The sequence below is a fragment of the Hylobates moloch genome, unplaced genomic scaffold (genome assembly GCF_009828535.3).
Source record: "Hylobates moloch isolate HMO894 unplaced genomic scaffold, HMol_V3 SCAFFOLD_15, whole genome shotgun sequence".
NCBI lineage: Eukaryota > Metazoa > Chordata > Mammalia > Primates > Hylobatidae > Hylobates > Hylobates moloch.
Genome location: NW_026652290.1, coordinates 43842268 through 43860615, shown reverse-complemented (window position 1 = coordinate 43860615; position 18348 = coordinate 43842268). Strand labels below are relative to the sequence as shown.

Below are 18348 nucleotides of genomic sequence, written 5' to 3'. Positions count from 1 at the left end.
ACATAAATATCCTCAACCTTGCTGCAATCTCATCATTAGAATGGAACTTGTGCTCCTGTACAATTCTCAGAGAAGGCAAGTGAAACAATGTTCCTTTTCAAAAAAAAAATATTTTTTCTTTTTTATGCTATCCCTCCCCTAGGCCCCCACTCCCTGACAGGCCCTGGTATATGATGTTCCCCTCCCTGTGTCCAAGTGTTCTCACTGTACAACTCCCACTTATGAGTGAGAACATGCGGTGTTTGGTTTTCTGTTCTTGTGTTAGTTTGCTGAGAATGATGGTTTCCAGCTTCATTCATGTCCCTGCAAAGGACATGAACTCATCCTTTTTAATGGCTGCACAGTATCCATGGTGTATATGTGCCACATTTTCTTTATCTAGTCTATCATTGGTGGGCATTTAGGTTGGTTCCAAGTCTTTGCTATTATGAACAGTGCTGCAATAAACATACATGTGAATATGTCTTTAGAGTGACTTATAATCCTTTGGGTATATACCCAGTAATGGGATTGCTGTGTCAAATGGTATTTTTGATTCTAGATCCCTGAGGAATCGCCACACTGTCTTCCACAATGGTTGAACTAATTTACACTCCCACCAACAGTGTTAAAATCATTTCTATTTCTCCACAACTTCTCCAGCATCTGCTGTTTCCTGACTTTTTAATGATCGCCATTAAAACTGGCATGAGATGGTTATCTCATTGTGGTTTTGATTTGCATTTCTCTAATGACCAATGATGAGCTTTTTTTCATGTTTGTTGGCTGCATAAATGTCTTCTTTTGAGAAGTGTCTGTTCATATCCTTTGCCCACTTTTTTATGGGGTCGTCTGTTTTTTTTCCTGTAAATTTAAGTTCCTTGTAGACTCTGGATATTAGCCCTTTGTCAGATGGGTAGATTGCAAATATTTTCTCCCATTCTGTGTTTCCTGTTCACTCTGATGACAGTTTCTTTTGCTGTACAGAAGCTCTTTAGTTTAATTAGAGCCATTTGTCAATTTTGGCTTTTGTTGCCATTGCTTTTGGTGTTTTAGTCATGAAGTCTTTGCCCATGCCTATGTCCTAAATGGTATTGCCTAGGTTTTCTTCTAGGGTTGTTATGGTTTTATGTTTTATGTTTAAGTCTTTAATACATCTTGAGTTAATTTTTGTATAAGGTGTAAGGAAGGGGTCTAGTTTCAGTTTTCTGCATATGGCTAGCCAGTTTTCCCAACATCATTTATGAAATACAGAATCCTTTCCCCATTGCTTTTGTCAGGTTTGTCAAAGATCAGATGGTTGTAGATGTGTGGCGTTATTTCTGAGGCCTCTGTTCTGTTCCATTGGTATATATCTGTTTTGGTTACTGTAGCCTTGTAGTACAGTTTGAAGTCAGGTAGCATGATGCCTCCAGCTTTGTTCTTTTTGCTTAGGATTGTCTTGGCTATATGGGGTCTTTTTTGGTTCCATGTGAAATTTAACGTTTTTTTCTAATTCTGTGAAGAAAATAGATGGGGAGAGCATTGAATCTATAAAATACTTTGGGCAGTATGGCCATTTTCACAATATTGATTCTTCTGATCCATGAGCATGGAATGTTTTTCCATTTGTTTGTGTCCTCTCTTATTTCCTTGAGCAGTGGTTTGTAGTTCTCCTTGAAGAGGTCCTTCACATCCCTTGTAAGTTGGATTCCTAGGTATTTTATTATCTTTGTAGCAATTGTGAATGGGAGTCCACTCATGATTTGGCTGTTTGTCTATTACTGGTGTATAGGAATGCTTTTGATTTCTGCACATTGATTTTGTATCCTGAGACTTTGCTGAAGTTGCTTATCAGCTTAAGATTTTGGGCTAAGATAGTGGGGTTTTCTAAATATATAATCATGTCATCTGCAAACAGAGACAATTTGACTCCTCTCTTCCTATTTGAATACCCCTTATTTCTTTCTCTTGCCTGATTGCCCTGGCCAGAACTTCCAATACTATGTTGAATAGGAGTGGTGAGAGAGGGCATCCTTGTCTTGTGCTGGTTTTCAAAGGGAATGCTTCCAGGTTTTGCCCATTCAGTATGATATTGGCTATGGGTTTGTCATAAATAGCTCTTATTATTTTGAGACACATTCCATCAATACCTAGTTTATTGAGCGTTTTTAGCATGAAGGGGTGTGTTGAATTTTATCACAGGCCTTTTCTCCATCTATTGAGATAATCATGTGGTTTTTGTCATTGGTTCTGTTTATGTGATGGATTATGTTTATTGATTTGAGTATGTTGAACCACACAACTCCATCCCAGGGATGAAGCCGACTTGATCATGGTGAATAAGCTTTTTGATGTGCTGCTGGATTTGGTTTGCCAGTATTTTATTGAGGATTTTCACATCGACGTTCATCAGAAATATTGGCCTGATATTTTGTTGTTGTTGTTGTTCCCCTGCCAGGTTTTGGTATCAAGATGATGCCGGACTCATAAAATGAATTAGGGAGGATTCCCTCTTTTTCTATTGTTTGGAATAGTTTCAGAAGGAATGGTACCAGCTCCTCTTTGTACCTCTGGTAGAATTCAGCTATGAATCCATCTAATCCTGGGCTTTTATTTGGTTGGTAGGCTATTAATTCCTGCCTCAATTTCAGGACTTGTTATTGGTCTATTCAGGGATTCGACTTCTTCCTGGTTTAGTCCTGGGAGGGTATATGTGTCCAGGAATTTATCCATTTCTTCTAGATTTTCTAGTTTATTTGTGTAGAGATGTTTATAGTATTCTCTGATGGTAGTCTGTATTTCTATGGGATCAGTGGTGATATCTCCTTTATCATTTTTTATTATGTCTATTTGATTCTTCTCTCTTATTAGTCTGGCTAGCAGTCTATCTATTTTGTTTATCTTTTAAAAAAAACAGCTCCTGGATTCATTGATTTTTTGAAGGGCTTTTTGTGTCTCTATCTCCTTCAGTTCTGCTCTGATCTTAGTTACTTCCTATCTTCTGCTAGCTTTTGAATTCGTTTGCTCTTGCTTCTCTAGTTCTTTTAATTGTGATGTTAGGGTATCGATTTTAGATCTTTCCTGCTTTCTCCTGTGGGCATTCAGTGCTATAAATTTCCCTCTACACACTGCTTTAGCTGTGTCCCAGAGATTCTGGTATGTTGTGTCTTTGTTCTCATTGGTTTCCAAGAACTTAATTCTGCCTTAATTTCATTATGTACCCAGTAGTCAATCAGGAGCAGTTTCCATATAGTTGGATGGTTTTGAGTGAGTTTCTTAATCCTGAGTTCTAATTTGATTGCAATGTGGTCTGAGAGACTGTTATCATTTCCATTCTTTTGCATTTGCTGGGGAGTGTTTTACTTCAATTATGTGGTCAATTTTAGAATAAGTGTGATGTGTTGCTGAGAAGAATGTATATTCTGTTGAGTTGGGGTAGAGAGTTCTGTAGATGTCTATTAGGTCCACTTGGTCCAGTGCTGAGTTCAAGTCCTGAATATCCTTGTTAATTTTCTGTCTAGTTGATCTAATATTGACAGTGGGGTGTTAAAGTCTCCCACTATTATTCTGCAGGAGTCTAAGTCTCTTTGTAGGTCTCTAAGAACTTGCTTTATGAATGTGGGTGCCCTGTATTGGGTGCATATATATTTAGGATAATTAGCTCTTCTTGTTGCATTGATCCCTTAACCACTATGTAATGCCCTTCTTTGTCTTGTTTTGATCTTTGTTGGTTTAAAGACTGTTTTATCAGAGGCTAGAACTGCAACCCCTGCTTTTTTTTGCTTTCCATTTGCTTGGTAAATACTCCTCCATCCCTTTATTTTGAGCCTATGTGTGTCTTTGCATGTGAGATAGGTCTCCTGAATACAACACAACAATGGGTCTTGATTCTTTATCCAATTTGCCAGTCTGTGTCTTTTAGTTGGGGCATTTAGCCCATTTACATTTAAGGTTAATATTGTTATGTTTGAATTTGATCCTGTCATTATGATGCTAGCTGGTTATTTTGCCCATTAGTTGATGCAGTTTCTTCATAGTGTTGATGGTCTTTATAATTTGGCATGTTTTTGCAGTGGCTGGTACGTTTTTCATTTCCATGTTTACTGCTTCCTTCAGGAGCTCTTGTAAGCCAGGTCTGGTGGTGACAAAATATCTCAGCATTTGCTTGTCTGTAAAAGATTTTATTTCTCCTTTGTTTATGAAGCTTAGTTTGGCTGGATATGAAATTCTGGGTTGAAAATTCTTTTCTTTAAGAATGTTGAATACTGACCCCCACTCTCTTCTGGCTTGTAGGGTTTCTGCAGAGATCCACTGTTAGTCTGATGGGCTTCCCTTTGTGGGTAACCCGACCTTTCTCTCTGCCTGCCCTTAACATTTTCTCTTTCATTTCAGCCTTGGTGAATCTGACGATTATGTGTCTTGGGGTTGCTCTTCTCAAGGAGTATGTTTGTGGTGTTCTCTGTATTTCCTGAATTTGAATGTTGGCCTGCCTTGCTAGGTTGGGGGAGTTCTCCTGGATAATATCCTGAAGAGTGTTTTCCAACTTGGTTCCATTCTCCCTGTCACTTTCAGGGTACACCAATCAAAGGCAGGTCTGGTCTTTTCACATAGTCCCATATTTCTTGGAGGCTTTGTTCGTTTCTTCTCATCCTTTTTTCTCTAATCTTATCTTCATGCTTTATTCCATTAAGTTGATATTCAATCTCATAGCCTTTCTTCCACTTGATTGATTCAGCTATTGATACTTGTGTATGCTTCACCAAGTTCTCATGCTGTGTTTTTCAGGTCCAACAGGTCATTTATATTCTTCTCTAAACTGGTTATTTTAGTTAGCAATTCCTCTAACCTTTTTAAAGGTTCTTATCTTCCTTGCATTGGGTTAGAACATGCTCCTATAGCTCAGAGGAGCTTGTTATTACCCACTTTCTAAAGCCTACTTCTGTCAATCTGTCAAACTCATTCTCTGTCCAGTTTTGCTCCCTTGCCGGCGAGCAGTTGTAATCCTTTGGAGGAGAAGAGGTGTTCTGGTTTTTGAAATTTTCAGCCTTTTTGCGCTGGTTTTTCCTCATCTTCATGGATTTATCTACCTTTGGTGTTTGATGTTGGTGACCTTCAGATGGGGTTTCTGGGGTTTTTGTGTGGACGTCATTTTTGTTGATATTGATGCTATTCCTTTTGTTAGTTTTCCTTCTAACAGTCAGGCCCCTCTGCTGCAGGTCTGCTGGAGTTTGCTGGAGGTCCACTCGAGACCCTGTTTGCCTGAGTATCACCAGCAAACAGCAGAAGCTGCAGAACAGCAAAGATTGCTGCCTGTTCCTTCCTCTGAAAGCTTCGTCCCAGAAGGGCACCCACCAGATGCCAGGCAGAGCTCTCCTATATGTCTGTTGACCCCTGCTGGGAGATGTCTCCCGGTCAGGAGGCACCGGGGTCAGGGACCCACTTGAGGCAGCAGTCTGTCCCTTAGCAGAGCTTGAGCACTCTGCTGCTCTCTTCAGAGCCAGCAGGCAGGAACATTCAAGTCTGCTGAAGCTGTGCCCACAGCCACCCCTTCCCCCAGGTGGTCTGTCCCAGGGAGATAGGAGTTTTATCTATAAGCCCCTGACTGTGGCTGCTGCCTTTCTTTCAGAGATGCCCTGCCCAGAGAGGAGGAATCTAGAGAGGCAGTCTGGCTACAGCGGCTTAGCCAAGCTGTGGTGGGCTCCATCCAGTTCGAACTTCCCACCAGCTTTGTTTACACTCATTTGGAAATGCAGAAATCACCTGCCTTCTGCGTTCATCTCACTGGGAGCTGCAGACAGAATAGAACAGTTCCTATTTGGCCATCTTGCCAGCCACTAAAAAATTATTTTTAATTTATTCTTTAGTTTTTTTCAATGTGAAGTCTAAAATAAGGAAGAACTTTCATTCTCAATTAGGAAGTCACACAGCAGAGTGGTTAATATCATGTATTTTGGTATCAGCCTGCCTACATTCATTATCCTAGTTCTGCCGCATCTTAGCTGCGTGATCTTAGGTGACCTCATTACTTCTCTGACTATAGCTTCCTCATTTACAAAACAGGGATGATAATAAGAGTATCTGCATTGGCTGGGTGCAGTGGCTCATGCCTGTAATCCCAGCACTTTGGGAGGCTGAGGCAGGTGGATCACCTGAGGTCAGGAGTTTGAGACCCACCTGGCCAACATAGTGAAAACCCATCCGTACTAAAAATACAAAAATTAGCTGGGTGTGGTGGCAGGCACCTATAATCCCAGTGACTCGGGAGGCTGAGGCAGGAGAATCACTTGAACCTGGGAAGCGGAGGTTGCAGAGAGCCGAGATTGCGCCATTGCACTCCAGCCTGGGGACAAGAGCGAGACTTCGTACCAAAAAAAAAAATAAAAATAAAAATAAATTAAAAAAAGGCTCTGCAACATGGAGTTGTGTGAGGATTAAATGAATTAATATATGTTTTAACTTTAGCACTTAGAATAGTGCCTGGCACATGATAAGCACTATACATATTACTAATTCCTCTCACTGAGTCAACTTATTTAATTGGCTATCAAGTCCTACTGCTCTTTTCACTAAAAATTATCTCGGTTACATTTCTTCCATCCCTGCTATCACTGTTTTAGTTCATGCTTTCAGACTGTAGCAGTCACATGTATTCACTTTATAAGTAAACTTATAAATAGCTAGAATAAGAATGAACCAGAAATATGTTTCTGGGGGTAAAAAGATGTAAAACAAATAGAATCTTACAATTTCAACCCTAAATGAATCTAGGAAAGTCCAGAACAAATAAATCAGAAATTACAGCACAGCATAATTACTGCTACATCAGAGTAATGCACATAGATGCTAAGGTAAGACTGAGAAAGAAGCTACAAAAAAAGTATTTCTGACTTCTACTTCTTCAAAAAAGACTTAGGATCTACTCTTCATTCCAAAAGAACTATGAACATATCCCTACTGGAGCACTTAATGCATTATATTACTTTTAGGGGATGTCCACAGCCATGGCTACTTTAACGTGTCTAAAACAGACTTCCTTTTTTTTTTCTTTTTGAGACAGTTGTGCTCTGTCACCCAGGCTGGAGTGCAGTGGCATGATCTCAGCTCACTGGAACCTCCACCTCCCAGGTTCAAGCAATTCCCTGTCTCAGCCTCCCAAGTAGCTGGGATTTCAGGCGCCTGCCACCATGCCCAGCTAACTTTTGTATTTTTAGTAGAAACGGGGTTTCATCATCTTGGCCAGGCTGGTGTCAAACTCCTGACCTCATGATCCACCCGCCTCAGCCTCCCAAACTGTTGGGATTACAGGCGTGAGCCACTGCACCCAGCCAAGACTGTGCCTCTTAATGTGATCCACCTTAGGGGTTAGAATTTCAACCTAAAAATTTTGTGAGGACACAGACATTCAGAGTGAAGCCACACATTAGAGGAACAGAAAGAAAAAGCTATTGGGCGAACAAAGGGAGTACTAGATCGTTTAAGTGAAGACAAGGGCCAAATCATGTAAGGCCTTACAAAGTTTGGATTTTATTCTTAATTGCAGTGGGAAGCCATTGAGCCAGGATCATCTTATTATAATTTTCTTTTTCGCTTTTTGTTTTCCCTCTCCCTTCTCCCCTCCCACAGGATCTCATTATTTTGAAGTGATTGATATTTCAGTGTGGAGAATAGGTTGTAGGGCACAACAGTAGAAGCAAAAAGATAGCAGGGAATGGTTGCAGTATTCTAGGTGGGAGATGATGGTGACTTGGACCAGGGAGGTGGTAACAAAAATATAGAGAAGTGGATGGATTTAGGATATATATTTGAAGGCAGAACCAACAACATTTGCTAATAAATTAGAAGGGATTTATTGCAGTGAGCCAAGATCGTGTCACTGCACTCCAGCCTGGGCGACAGAGACTCCATGTCAAAAAAAAAAAAAAAAAAAGGCATAGCCTTTAGGGGGCCATGATGAGCTGCCTGTATATAATAGGCCCCAGAGAGCTCCCCCACTTCTAACATATGAGGACACAGTCTGAAGGTACCAGCTATGAACCAAAAAACACCAGTCATTGATTCTGCTGGCAACTTGATCTTAGAATTCCCAGTCTCCAGAACTGTAAGAATTAAATTTCTGTTGCTTATGTTATTTCATTATAGTAGCCTGAATGGACTAAGATATGTGCCAATATCATTTGAGTTCAGGTCCTCTGCTTTTGCTTTTCCTCTCTCAGGAACACTTTCTACCCAGCCTCTCACATGGCTATCTTCTCACCCTCAGCTCTTTGGCTGAAATGTCAGAGGGTCTTCCCTGACTTCTTACCTAAAGTAGCCTCTCTCCCAGTCACTCTCTCAAATAAGTGATAAGCTATTTGCACTTATCACTACTTGAAATTATAACATTTATTTGCTCACTTGTTTACTATCTCTCCTTACTAGAATATAAAATTCAAGAGCCCCAGACTTTGTCTCTGTTATATCCTTAATGCCTTAAAAATGCCCAGCACAAAGGTGAAATGCAATAAAACAATTTCAAAATAAAATTTAATGATTCGAACAAAGCAGTTTCAATGGTGGGTGAAAACAAGTCTGAAGGGGACTAATGAATGAATAGTAAAGAAATGGAAAATGTAAACTTCACTTAGGAAGCATGATTGTGAGAGGAAGAGAGGTAGAACAAAGGTGGAAGACGACCAAAGTTGTGGAAAGGTCATTACAGGAACAGAAAAACTTGTTCCTTAATTCTCTTTACATAAGGATCCTCTTTCAGAATTAAAAGTCCTGCATCCTCTCCTCAGAAAAATGCAAATATACCTTTACAAACAATTTCAGGGGATTTAAGACTCTCTAAGGTCCTTGGACTCCAGGTGAAGAAGCCCTACAGTACAGAAACAATGAAGATTCCTAAGACATGAGTTAATATTAATTGATGGAGAAACACAGCTGAGGCAATAAGAGGAAACCCAGGTAAAGATGTATTGCCCCAACACAAGACAGACAAAAGCAAGGACAGGTGAAGATTTAGACACTTGTAATCCCAATAATCCCAGCACTTTGGGAGGCCAAGGCCAGAGGATCACTTGAGCCCAGGAATTTGAGACCAGCCTGGACAACATAGTGAGTTCCTGTCTCTACAAAAATTAAAAAATAAATTAGCCAGGCACAGTGGCATCCACCTGTGGTCCCAGCTACTTGGGAGGCTGAGATAGGAGAATCACTTGAGCCCAGGAGGTCAAGGCTGCAGTGAGTTATGATCGCACCACTGCACTCCAGCCTGGGCGACAGAGTGAGATCATGTCTCAAAAAAAAAAGATAAGTGGCATGGAAATCTGAGGAAGTTTCTGTCTGGCTGAATTTTAATTTTTCAGTGAAATAGGAAATAAGATTATATAATAAAAAGTATCATCAGTGTTGAGCAAAATATGAAGCACATAGTATGTATTCAACAAATTATTGAATTTTTTGATAGAATGGAAAATACTGGAGTGCTTCATATGGAATTCTGAAATGTGGTTTCACAAAAGCTTACTACAGTTGAGGTGGGTTTTTCTTTTTAAAAATACTGTCTCCAAAAGTGTAGATTAACAGACATTGAAGTAGAAAGGAACAGCCTAACAGAGGATGTGGAAAACCATACAAGATTTATGAATAATTTTGAGAGTATTTTATATAATAAAAATAAGTGGATATTTTGGGAAACAATCAGCAAACTAAATACTGCGAGCAACAATAAAGATTAATCTTAAAAAATGTTGAGTAAAGAAGCAAGATGTAAATGAATACTTAATACAATTCCATTTATACGAAGTTCAAAAACAAGCCAAACTATAATGTGCATGTTCACATACAATGATGTGAAATATTAAGGAAAATCAAGGAAGTGGCTATCTTAGAAGTCAGGAGAGTGGCTATCTCTGGGGAGGGAAAGGAATATGTAATCTGAAAAGGAGATAAATAGTTAATACCTCTAATTGCCTCTGTGTATGGAGGACTTCCAAACCAAATCGTCCTAAACAAACTAGTCTAAGCAACTCAAAAAGAAGACGGAAAAGATCTCTCAGAGAATCTCTACACCTGATTATACTCTGGGCTACAAGCAGTGATTTTTCTTCAGAAGGTAAACAGTACCTGAGATATTTGGGAAGCTACCATTAAATAATGCCAAAGTTTAGGATTTAAAATTAATATTTCATTAATGTACCTTCCTAGTTATTTCCCACTAATTAAGACTGAAGAGTTTGGCTCATTAATCAATTAAAATACAAACAAGAATCTGTCTTATCCTGGAAGCAGATTCGAATGCGACATCCTACTTCTATAACTAACCTGTTTTTTTCTACTTACAAACCTATTGTTATTCTATTTATGTCCTTACACGTAAACAAAGTATACTTGAAATGCTGAACACCAGTACAGAAAATTTTAAACAAGGAAATCTCCTAGGGTATAAGGTCCTGGAATGGAAGAAGGAAAACGTTGAGACACTGTCATCTATGCAAACTTTCCTGAAGCCGTGAAAAAAAAAAAAGTGAAAAAAAAAACCATATTTCTGTGAGTTTTTAGGTATCAAGTCCATGGTCACCTAGTTATCCAATTTAAGTCTCAAATAGTTTTTCAACAAAAGCCAGCTTTCCCTGCCTTTACTGTGTATAATTTTTACTAAAATTAGCTGAGATTTTCATGCAAATGCCTATGTAATCTCAGCCTTTCACCACCCCAAGTCTAGAAAGAGGCTCAGAAATGAGCGATCGGGAGTCAGGCTGAACTCCCAAATCTGTGACTTCCAAATTCCTCGGCTCCACCAGAGCTTCCAGAGCGTTTCTAAAAGGAACAGTTCCCCCAACAACCAAGCAGAGAGCTGTGGGAGGACGCAAAGCGGTGACCATAGGAACTGGGCTCAAACCTAACCTCCCAAGAAACAGAGGTAACGCGTGCTGCTGAGCTTCCGGCCGGCAGCTGTGCCCGGCTGCTGCCCCTCACAGCGGCTCCCACGGCTGGCGCCCACCTCCGCCCGCCACGGCCCCGCACCCGCCACTCCTGCCCGCTTGCAGCCGCCTTCTCAGAGACCTTCCAGCCCAGCAGCAGCACTCTCCCCACCCCGTGCATCTCCGCAGCTTCTACCTGGAGCTCCGGGTACCTCCCCGGGCTCCTCGGCCCGCCGTCTTGCCCAGAGCTCATCCCCACGACTGCCAGCTCTCGGTCTCCGCGGGGGCTACGAGAACCGCCCACTCTCCATCCTCCGCCCCTTTCTCCTCCCTTCCCACCCCCAAATCGTCCTGGCCCCGCCCCGGCGGATCGGAGTAAGGAGGGAGCCCGCGGGAAGGAGGCGGGAGCGGTTAGCGCCAGCCGGCGCCGCCGTGGCCCCGCCCTCACGCTCTGTACCGGAGTGGGGCTCGTCTTCCACCTCCCTGGCGCCCCAGCTTTGCTTCCGTCCCGCTAACCGCCAGGCCCGGTGCGCACGCGTACCCGGCTCGACCTTCCTTCTCGCGGGGTCTACAAGCCGTGCGCGCGCACATACGCACGGAGCGACGAGTACGTCCACCTGCCTGCCTTACAGGGCACCTAGGAGGGACCCCTTCCTAGCCCATCCGCGCCGCGCAGGCGCACGGCCACGCAGCGCCTAGACGCCCGACCCGAGCGTCCCGTCTCCTAGTAACCAGCCGCTAGCCCCCTTTTCCACGACTCATTTCTTAATCCCTGCCTGAGGCTGCCGCACCTGGATGGAACGCGCATGCGCAAGGCTGTCTCTCGCGGCCTCGCCTTCCCTCAGCCTGGAACACCTGCTGCGTCGCGGCGGTGGCTTTGTGCCACTTTTCCCAGGGCTTGGGCATCATTCTGGACCCATGTTCTGTGAACCGGTTACTCTCAGAGCTGCTTTCGGGCGCAGCTCCTGCTGCAGCCAGGGCCCGTTTCGAGAGAGCCTTCCAGGTCCAGCCCTCCCGCTGCAGCCGGCAGGGAGCAAGCCGCCCTGTCCCGGTGAGCGTGGGCAGCCTGGAGTCAGGGGAGCCTGGGGACCACGGCCTTGGTCAGCTCTGCACGATCAGGGCTGAATCAGGAAGTGGCAGATCTAGCAACAAAGTCCAGATTCCTGACCGATATTCCTTCTCCACATGCCAGTCCTTTTCCAAATCCCCTCACCTTAAAGTGACAAATGAGATTTTCGGTGAAAAAGAATGAGCGCTACATTCTTCTACCAATTTTTTGGAGCCCAGAATGGGAAAAAAGAAAAAAGTCTTCTTAATTTTTCTTTTTTTTTTTTTTTTTTTTTTTTGAGACGGAGTCTCGCTCTGTCGCCCAGGCCGGAGTGCAGTGGCGCAATCTCGGCTCACTGCAAGCTCCGCCTCCCGGGTTCACGCCATTCTCCTGCCTCAGCCTCTCCGAGTAGCTGGGACTACAGGCGCCCGCCACCACGCCCGGCTAATTTTTTTGTATTTTTAGTAGAGACGGGGTTTCACCGTGGTCTCGATCTCCTGACCTCGTGATCCACCCGCCTCGGCCTCCCAAAGTGCTGGGATTACAAGCGTGAGCCACCGCGCCCGGCCAATTTTTCTTAATACTTACCATGTCCCTTCTTAAATAACCCAAGAGCTTCTGGATGATAATGGTGACTTTATCTCCTTTTCCTGCAGATGACATAGACACTAGGTTTTTACAGCAATTCTCTGATGACCTTGATACGGTAGAACGCTGTGTATTTCAAGAGTAAGCTCTCGTTTGAGGAGACTGACAATTCCTGTTTTCGCCAGGTGAGTACTCATTTTTTTCCCCCACAAGGTATCATTGGCAGGGATAAATAACTTTTGTGTTAGAACAAATTTAGTCATAAAAATACATTTAATATAAGTGCCATGTTTTTCCAATCTCTTTTCATCGTGTTATTTACATGGTCTCATATTTTGTCGCATTTATTTTCAGATATCATATACTTTGTAAATATAATTAGATACCAAAAAAAAATTAAGTGTCCTTGTTACTTTGGATTAAGAGGTTAGAGGACACAAGGAGCACATATCCTTGGAAATATAATTTTTTAAATGCACAGAATAACAAACTGAGAAGTTATGTTAGAGGGAATAATGTATAATCTCATTTCCTCTTCAGATACTAAGATTATTTTGAATACATTATCTAGCATTATTAAAAACAAACAGGAAAGAATGTTCTAAAGTTAAAATTATCAGTTGGAGTTGAAGACTTCGGGGGTGGGGAGATTATTAATATAGGAAGTAGGAAGTAGAAAGAATAAGAAAAGTTTAAGCACTTATGTATGCCACCTAGATGGTACTGAAGATTATTTGGAAAGAATGTAAGGAAATGATCATTTTAAGGCCAAAAGAGGGTGATAATATTTTCCTTTTTTTTTCCCATCAAGAACTGTTGACTTTCTCCCGTAACCTGAGAAAAGTAAAAATTTCCTTCCCTGTGTGGAAACCCAAGGGGGAGTGAGTGTCCCACCCTGCCCCAATTAAACCTTTTTTTTTTTTTTTTTTTTTGAGACGGAGTCTCACTCTGTCGCCCAGGTTGGAGTGCAGTGGCACGATCTCGGCTCACTGCAACCTCTGCCTCCTGGGTTCACGCCATTCTCTTGCCTCAGCCTCCCGAGTAGCTAGGACTACAGGCGCCCGCCACTATGCCTGGCTTTTTTTTTTTTTTGTATTTTTAGTAGAGACAGAGTTTCACTGTGTTAGCCAGGATGGTCTTGATCTCCTGACCTCATGATCTGCCCACCTCAGCCTCCCAAAGTGCTGGGATTACAGGCGTGAGCCTCTGTGCCTGGCCTTTTTTTTTTCTTTTTTTTTTTTTAAGACAGAGTCTCACTCTGTTGCCCCGTACCCAGGCTGGAGTACGTTGGCATGATCTCAGCTCACTGCACCACCTTTCAGGTTGAAGCAGTTCTCCTGCCTTAGCCTCTTGAGCAGCTGGGACCACAGGTATGTGCCACCATACCCAGCTAATTTTTGTATGTTTTTGTAGAGATGCAGTTTCACCATGTTGCCCAGGCTGGTCTTGAACTCCTGGACTCAAGTGATCCACCCACCTCAGCCTCCCAAGTGCTGGGATTATATGCATGAGCCACTGTGCCTGGCCCAGGCTAAGCCTTATATAGTACCCTGTGCTTGCTCTCTTTTGTGACAGACACCTTCTAAGGTCTCGGTTTTCTAGTCCCTTAATTTTTCCATCATTTCAAAAGCTTCACTACAAAAACCTCTGTTATTACTTTTTTTTGTTTTGTTTTGTTTTCACTGTCCTCTTCCTGATCCCCTCAAAAAAAAATATGGGACTCCAATTCCATATGTGTTAAGCCACTTGATCTTGTTCCACAGCTCACTGATGCTGTGTTCCGTTTGTTTGTTTGTTTGTTTGTTTGTTTGTTTGTTTTTTGAGATGGAGTCTCACTTTGTCTCCCAGGCTGGAGTGCAGTGGCGCCATCTCCGCTCACTGCAAGCTCCGCCTCACGGCTTCACGCCATTCTCCTGCCTCAGCCTCCCGAGTAGCTGGGACTACAAGCGCCTGCCACCATGCCCGGCTAATTTTTTTGTATTTTTAGTAGAGACGGGGTTTCACTGTGTTAGCCAGGATGACCTCGATCTCCTGACCTCATGATCTGCCCGCCTCAGCCTCGCAAAGTGCTGGGATTACAGGCGTGAGCCACCGCGCCCGGCCTGTGTTCCTTTTTTTAAATCAGATAGTTTTCTCCTTATGCTGAGGCCTGAAAGTTCCAGGCAATGTCCATTCATAGGGCTTACTTTATTTCCTGTCTCTCAAGGATCACTCTCCTGAACTGCCTATTGTCCAATATCTAAAAGCCATTGCTTCATGTGTTTTGTGTTTTGATGCTGAAAGCAGTCTGGGCACGGTGGCTCATGCCTGTAATCCCAGCATTTTGGGAGGCTGAGGCAGTTGGATCACATGAGGTCGGGAGTTCGAGACCAACCTGACCAACATGGAGAAACTCTGTCTCTACTAAAAATACAAAATTAGTCAGGTGTGGTGGCACATGCCTGTAATCCCAGCTACTCGGAAGGCTGAGGCAGGAGACTTGCTTGAACCCGGGAGGCAGAGGTTGCGGTAAGCCGAGATTGCGCCATCGCCGTTCAGCCTGGGGGACAAGAACAAAACTCTGTCTCAAAAAAAAAAAGATGCTGAAAGCATGAGGATAAGTCTGGTCTCTGTTACTCCATCATGACTAGCAGCAGAAGTCTGCCATTCTTCACAGTCCCAGGCCCCATGTCACTAACTATCCTCAAGGGATGTGGTTTGCAATGCAAAAATTGCTTCAGGCTGGAGGAACTATAAGTGCAAAGGTCCTGAAGCAGGAGAAGGTTTGGCATAGAATATGCTTAAGGAACACCAATGGGGTGATAGGTCTGGGGTAGAATAAGGGAAAGAGACAGGAGAGAGTGCTTGCTGGTAGAGTTGTTTGCTACGGCTGCTGCAACAATGCAACAATTTACCACACATTTGGTGTCTTTAAGCAACACAAATTTATTATCACACGGTTCTGGAGATTTACAAGTTCAAATTGGGTCTCACTGGGCTAAAATCAAGAAGTCAGGCAGGTCTACATTCCTTCTGGAGGCTCTAGGGGAAATCCCCTTTCTTGCCTTTCCAGCTTCTACTGGCAGCCCATGTTCCTTGGCTTGTGATCCCAGTCTATATTCAACGACAAAAATGGCCAGTCAAGTCCTCCTCACATTGCACCATGGCTAACACATTCTGCCTCCCTCTTTCACTTCTAAAGACTCTTGTGTGGCAGTCGCGGTGACTCACACCTATAATCCCAGCATTTTGGGAGGCCGAGGCAGGTGGATCACTTGAGGTCAGGAGTTCAAGACCAGCCTGGTCAACATGGCAAAACCCTGTCTCTCCCCAAAAATACAAAAATTAACTGGTCGTGGTGGCGGGCACCTGTAATCCCAGCTACTTGGGAGCCGAGGCACGAGAATCACTTGAACCCAGGGGGTGGAGGCTGCAGTCACCCTAGATCATGCCACTGCACTCCAACCTGGGCAACAGAGTGAGACTCTGTCCCAAAAAGAAAAAAAAAAAAGACCCTTGTGATTACATTGGTACCACCCAATTAATCCAGGAGAATTTTCCCACCCTCAGAGTCAGCTGATTAGCAACCTTAATTCCCCCTTGCCACGTAACATAACATAGTCACAGCTTCTGGGGATTAGGACAAAGACATCTTTGAAGACTATTATTCTGCCTACCACAGCTGGGGACTAGATATGTAGAGAATTTTTTTCTCTGAGATGGGAAGCAACTAGAGTGTGTTGAGCAAAGGACTGCTGTGATCTCGGTTTTGTTATAAAAGGTTCAAACCAGTCCAGGCATGGTGGCTCACGCCAGTAATCCCAGCACATTGGGAAGTGGGAGAATTGCTTGAGTACAGGAGTTCTAGACCAGCCTGGGCAACACAGTGACACCCTGTCTCTACAAAAAAATGAATTTAAAAAATTAGCCACATGTGACTGGGTACAGTGGCCCATGCTGTAATCCAAGCACTTTAGGAGGCTGAGGAGGGCAGATCACTTGAGGTCAAGAGTTCGAGACCAGCCTGGCCAACATGGCAAAACACTGTCTCTACTAAAAATACAAAAATTAGCTGGGCGTGGTGGCAGGTGCCTGTAATCCCAGCTACCCAGGAGGCTGAGGCAGGAGAATCATGTGAACCCAGAAAGGCGGAGGTTGCAATTTCTTTGCAACTTGAATTTCTTTGGTTCCTAGTTAAGTTTGAATATCTCTTTGTGTACTCTCATTATCTGTTTGGGATTCCTCAATCTGTGAATTATGTTTTTATATCCTTTGCCCATTTTCCTATTGGGTTTTCTTTTTCCTTGCTAATTTCTAGGTGTTCTCTTTTTATTCCAGCCATTAAATACCATCAGCTTTGGACACAGAAAGTATCTCCTTCCAGTCTCTTACCTATCTTTTTGTTTATATTTTTTTCATTGAATAGAAATTCTCAATTATGAGTAATCAGACTCACCTGTTTTCCTCCCTTATTTTTTAAGCTTTTTAGTCTTGTTCAAGAAATCTTTCTTCATTCCCAGGTAACAGATATTTTCTTCTATTGCATTTACAGTTCTGCCATTCACATTTAGGTGTTTAATGCATTTGCACTCCACTTTTTTTTCTTTTTGAGACAGAGTCTTGCTCTGTCGCCCAGGCTGGAGTGCAATGGTATGATCTCAGCTCACTGCAACCTCTACCTCCTGGGTTCAAGCGATTCTCCTGCCTTAGCCTCCTGAGTAGCTGGGATTACAGGCACCCGCCACCACACCTGGCTAATGTTTGTATTTTTAGTAGAGACAGGGTTTCACCATGTTGGTCAGGCTGGTCTCGAACTCCTGACCTCGTGATCCACCCACCTCAGCCTCCCAAAGGGCTGGGATTACAGGCATGAGCCACCGCGCCCAGCCCACTTCTGTGTCTAAGATCCTGCTCAACTTATGTCCACATAGCGAGCCAATGTTCATGATACTATCATACTAAACTTAGTCTGTTCTATCTCCTTTGTCTTATAGTGCCACCTGTAATATATGTGAAGTTCCTGAAAGACCTAAGTCCAAGTTACAGCTCTGTCATATTCTACTGATTATTTGTTCCTGTACCTGTACAAGGTTATTTTTATTACTTTCACTTTGTGGCATATCTTTTTGTTTTTTTTAATTTTTTTCTGATAGGGATGAGGTCTCCCTATGTTGCCCAGGCTGGTCTCAAACTGCTGGACTCAAGAGATCCTTCCACCTTGGCCTCCCAAAGTGCTGGAATTACAGGCATGAGCCATTGTGCCCAGCCATGTAGCATATCTTAATATCTAGTAAAGAAAGCCTCTTTGTTCTTGTTCTCCAGATTGATTTATCTCTTTATGTACCTTTATTCTTACATATATATTACAGATTTCTTCTTGAATGGCAACCTAAATGCCAGTCCAAAGAGGCCCCCAATAGACTTGTTCAGCCTTCATGTCCTCAACTCTGGGGAACAAGAACAAAGAGGCTTTCTTTACTAGATATTAAGATATGCTACATGGCTGGGCACAATGGCTCATGCCTGTAATTCCAGCACTTTGGGAGGCCAAGGTGGAAGGATCTCTTGAGTCCAGCAGTTTGAGACCAGCCTGGGCAACATAGGGAGACCTCATCCCTATCAGAAAAAAATTAAAAAAAACAAAAAGATATGCCACAAAGTGAAAGTAATAAAAATAACCTTGTACAGGTACAGGAACAAATAATCAGTAGAATATGACAGAGCTGTAACTTGGACTTAGGTCTTTCAGGAACTTCACATATATTACAGGTGGCACTATAAGACAAAGGAGATAGAACAGACTAAGTTTAGTATGATAGTATCATGAACATTGGCTCGCTATGTGGACATAAGTTGAGCAGGATCTTA

The 18348-nt window shown here is 42.9% G+C and overlaps 1 protein-coding gene and 1 long non-coding RNA gene across 3 annotated transcripts in view; one reads left to right on the top strand and one right to left on the bottom strand.

Annotated features, from left to right (window-relative positions):
- TSGA10 (testis specific 10) overlaps positions 1-11341 on the bottom strand; it is a 145601-nt gene extending 134260 nt beyond the window's left edge. Inside the window, exon 1 of one of the 2 annotated variants that reach the window (XM_058428415.1) lies at positions 11323-11341. Coding sequence is in view for 1 of the 2 variants with exons in the window: in XM_058428414.1 (XP_058284397.1) it covers positions 11062-11118 (57 nt within the window). In the remaining variant the exon portion in view is untranslated. Of the gene's footprint in view, positions 1-11061; positions 11141-11322 lie in introns of those variants that run through there. The other variant, XM_058428414.1, reaches the window with a different exon arrangement.
- LOC131381306 (uncharacterized) lies at positions 11236-17935 on the top strand. The gene is made up of 3 exons (XR_009209957.1): positions 11236-11916; positions 12570-12686; positions 17850-17935. It is a non-coding gene; the product is annotated as an uncharacterized LOC131381306 (long non-coding RNA).
- Positions 17936-18348: the final 413 nt, after the last annotated feature.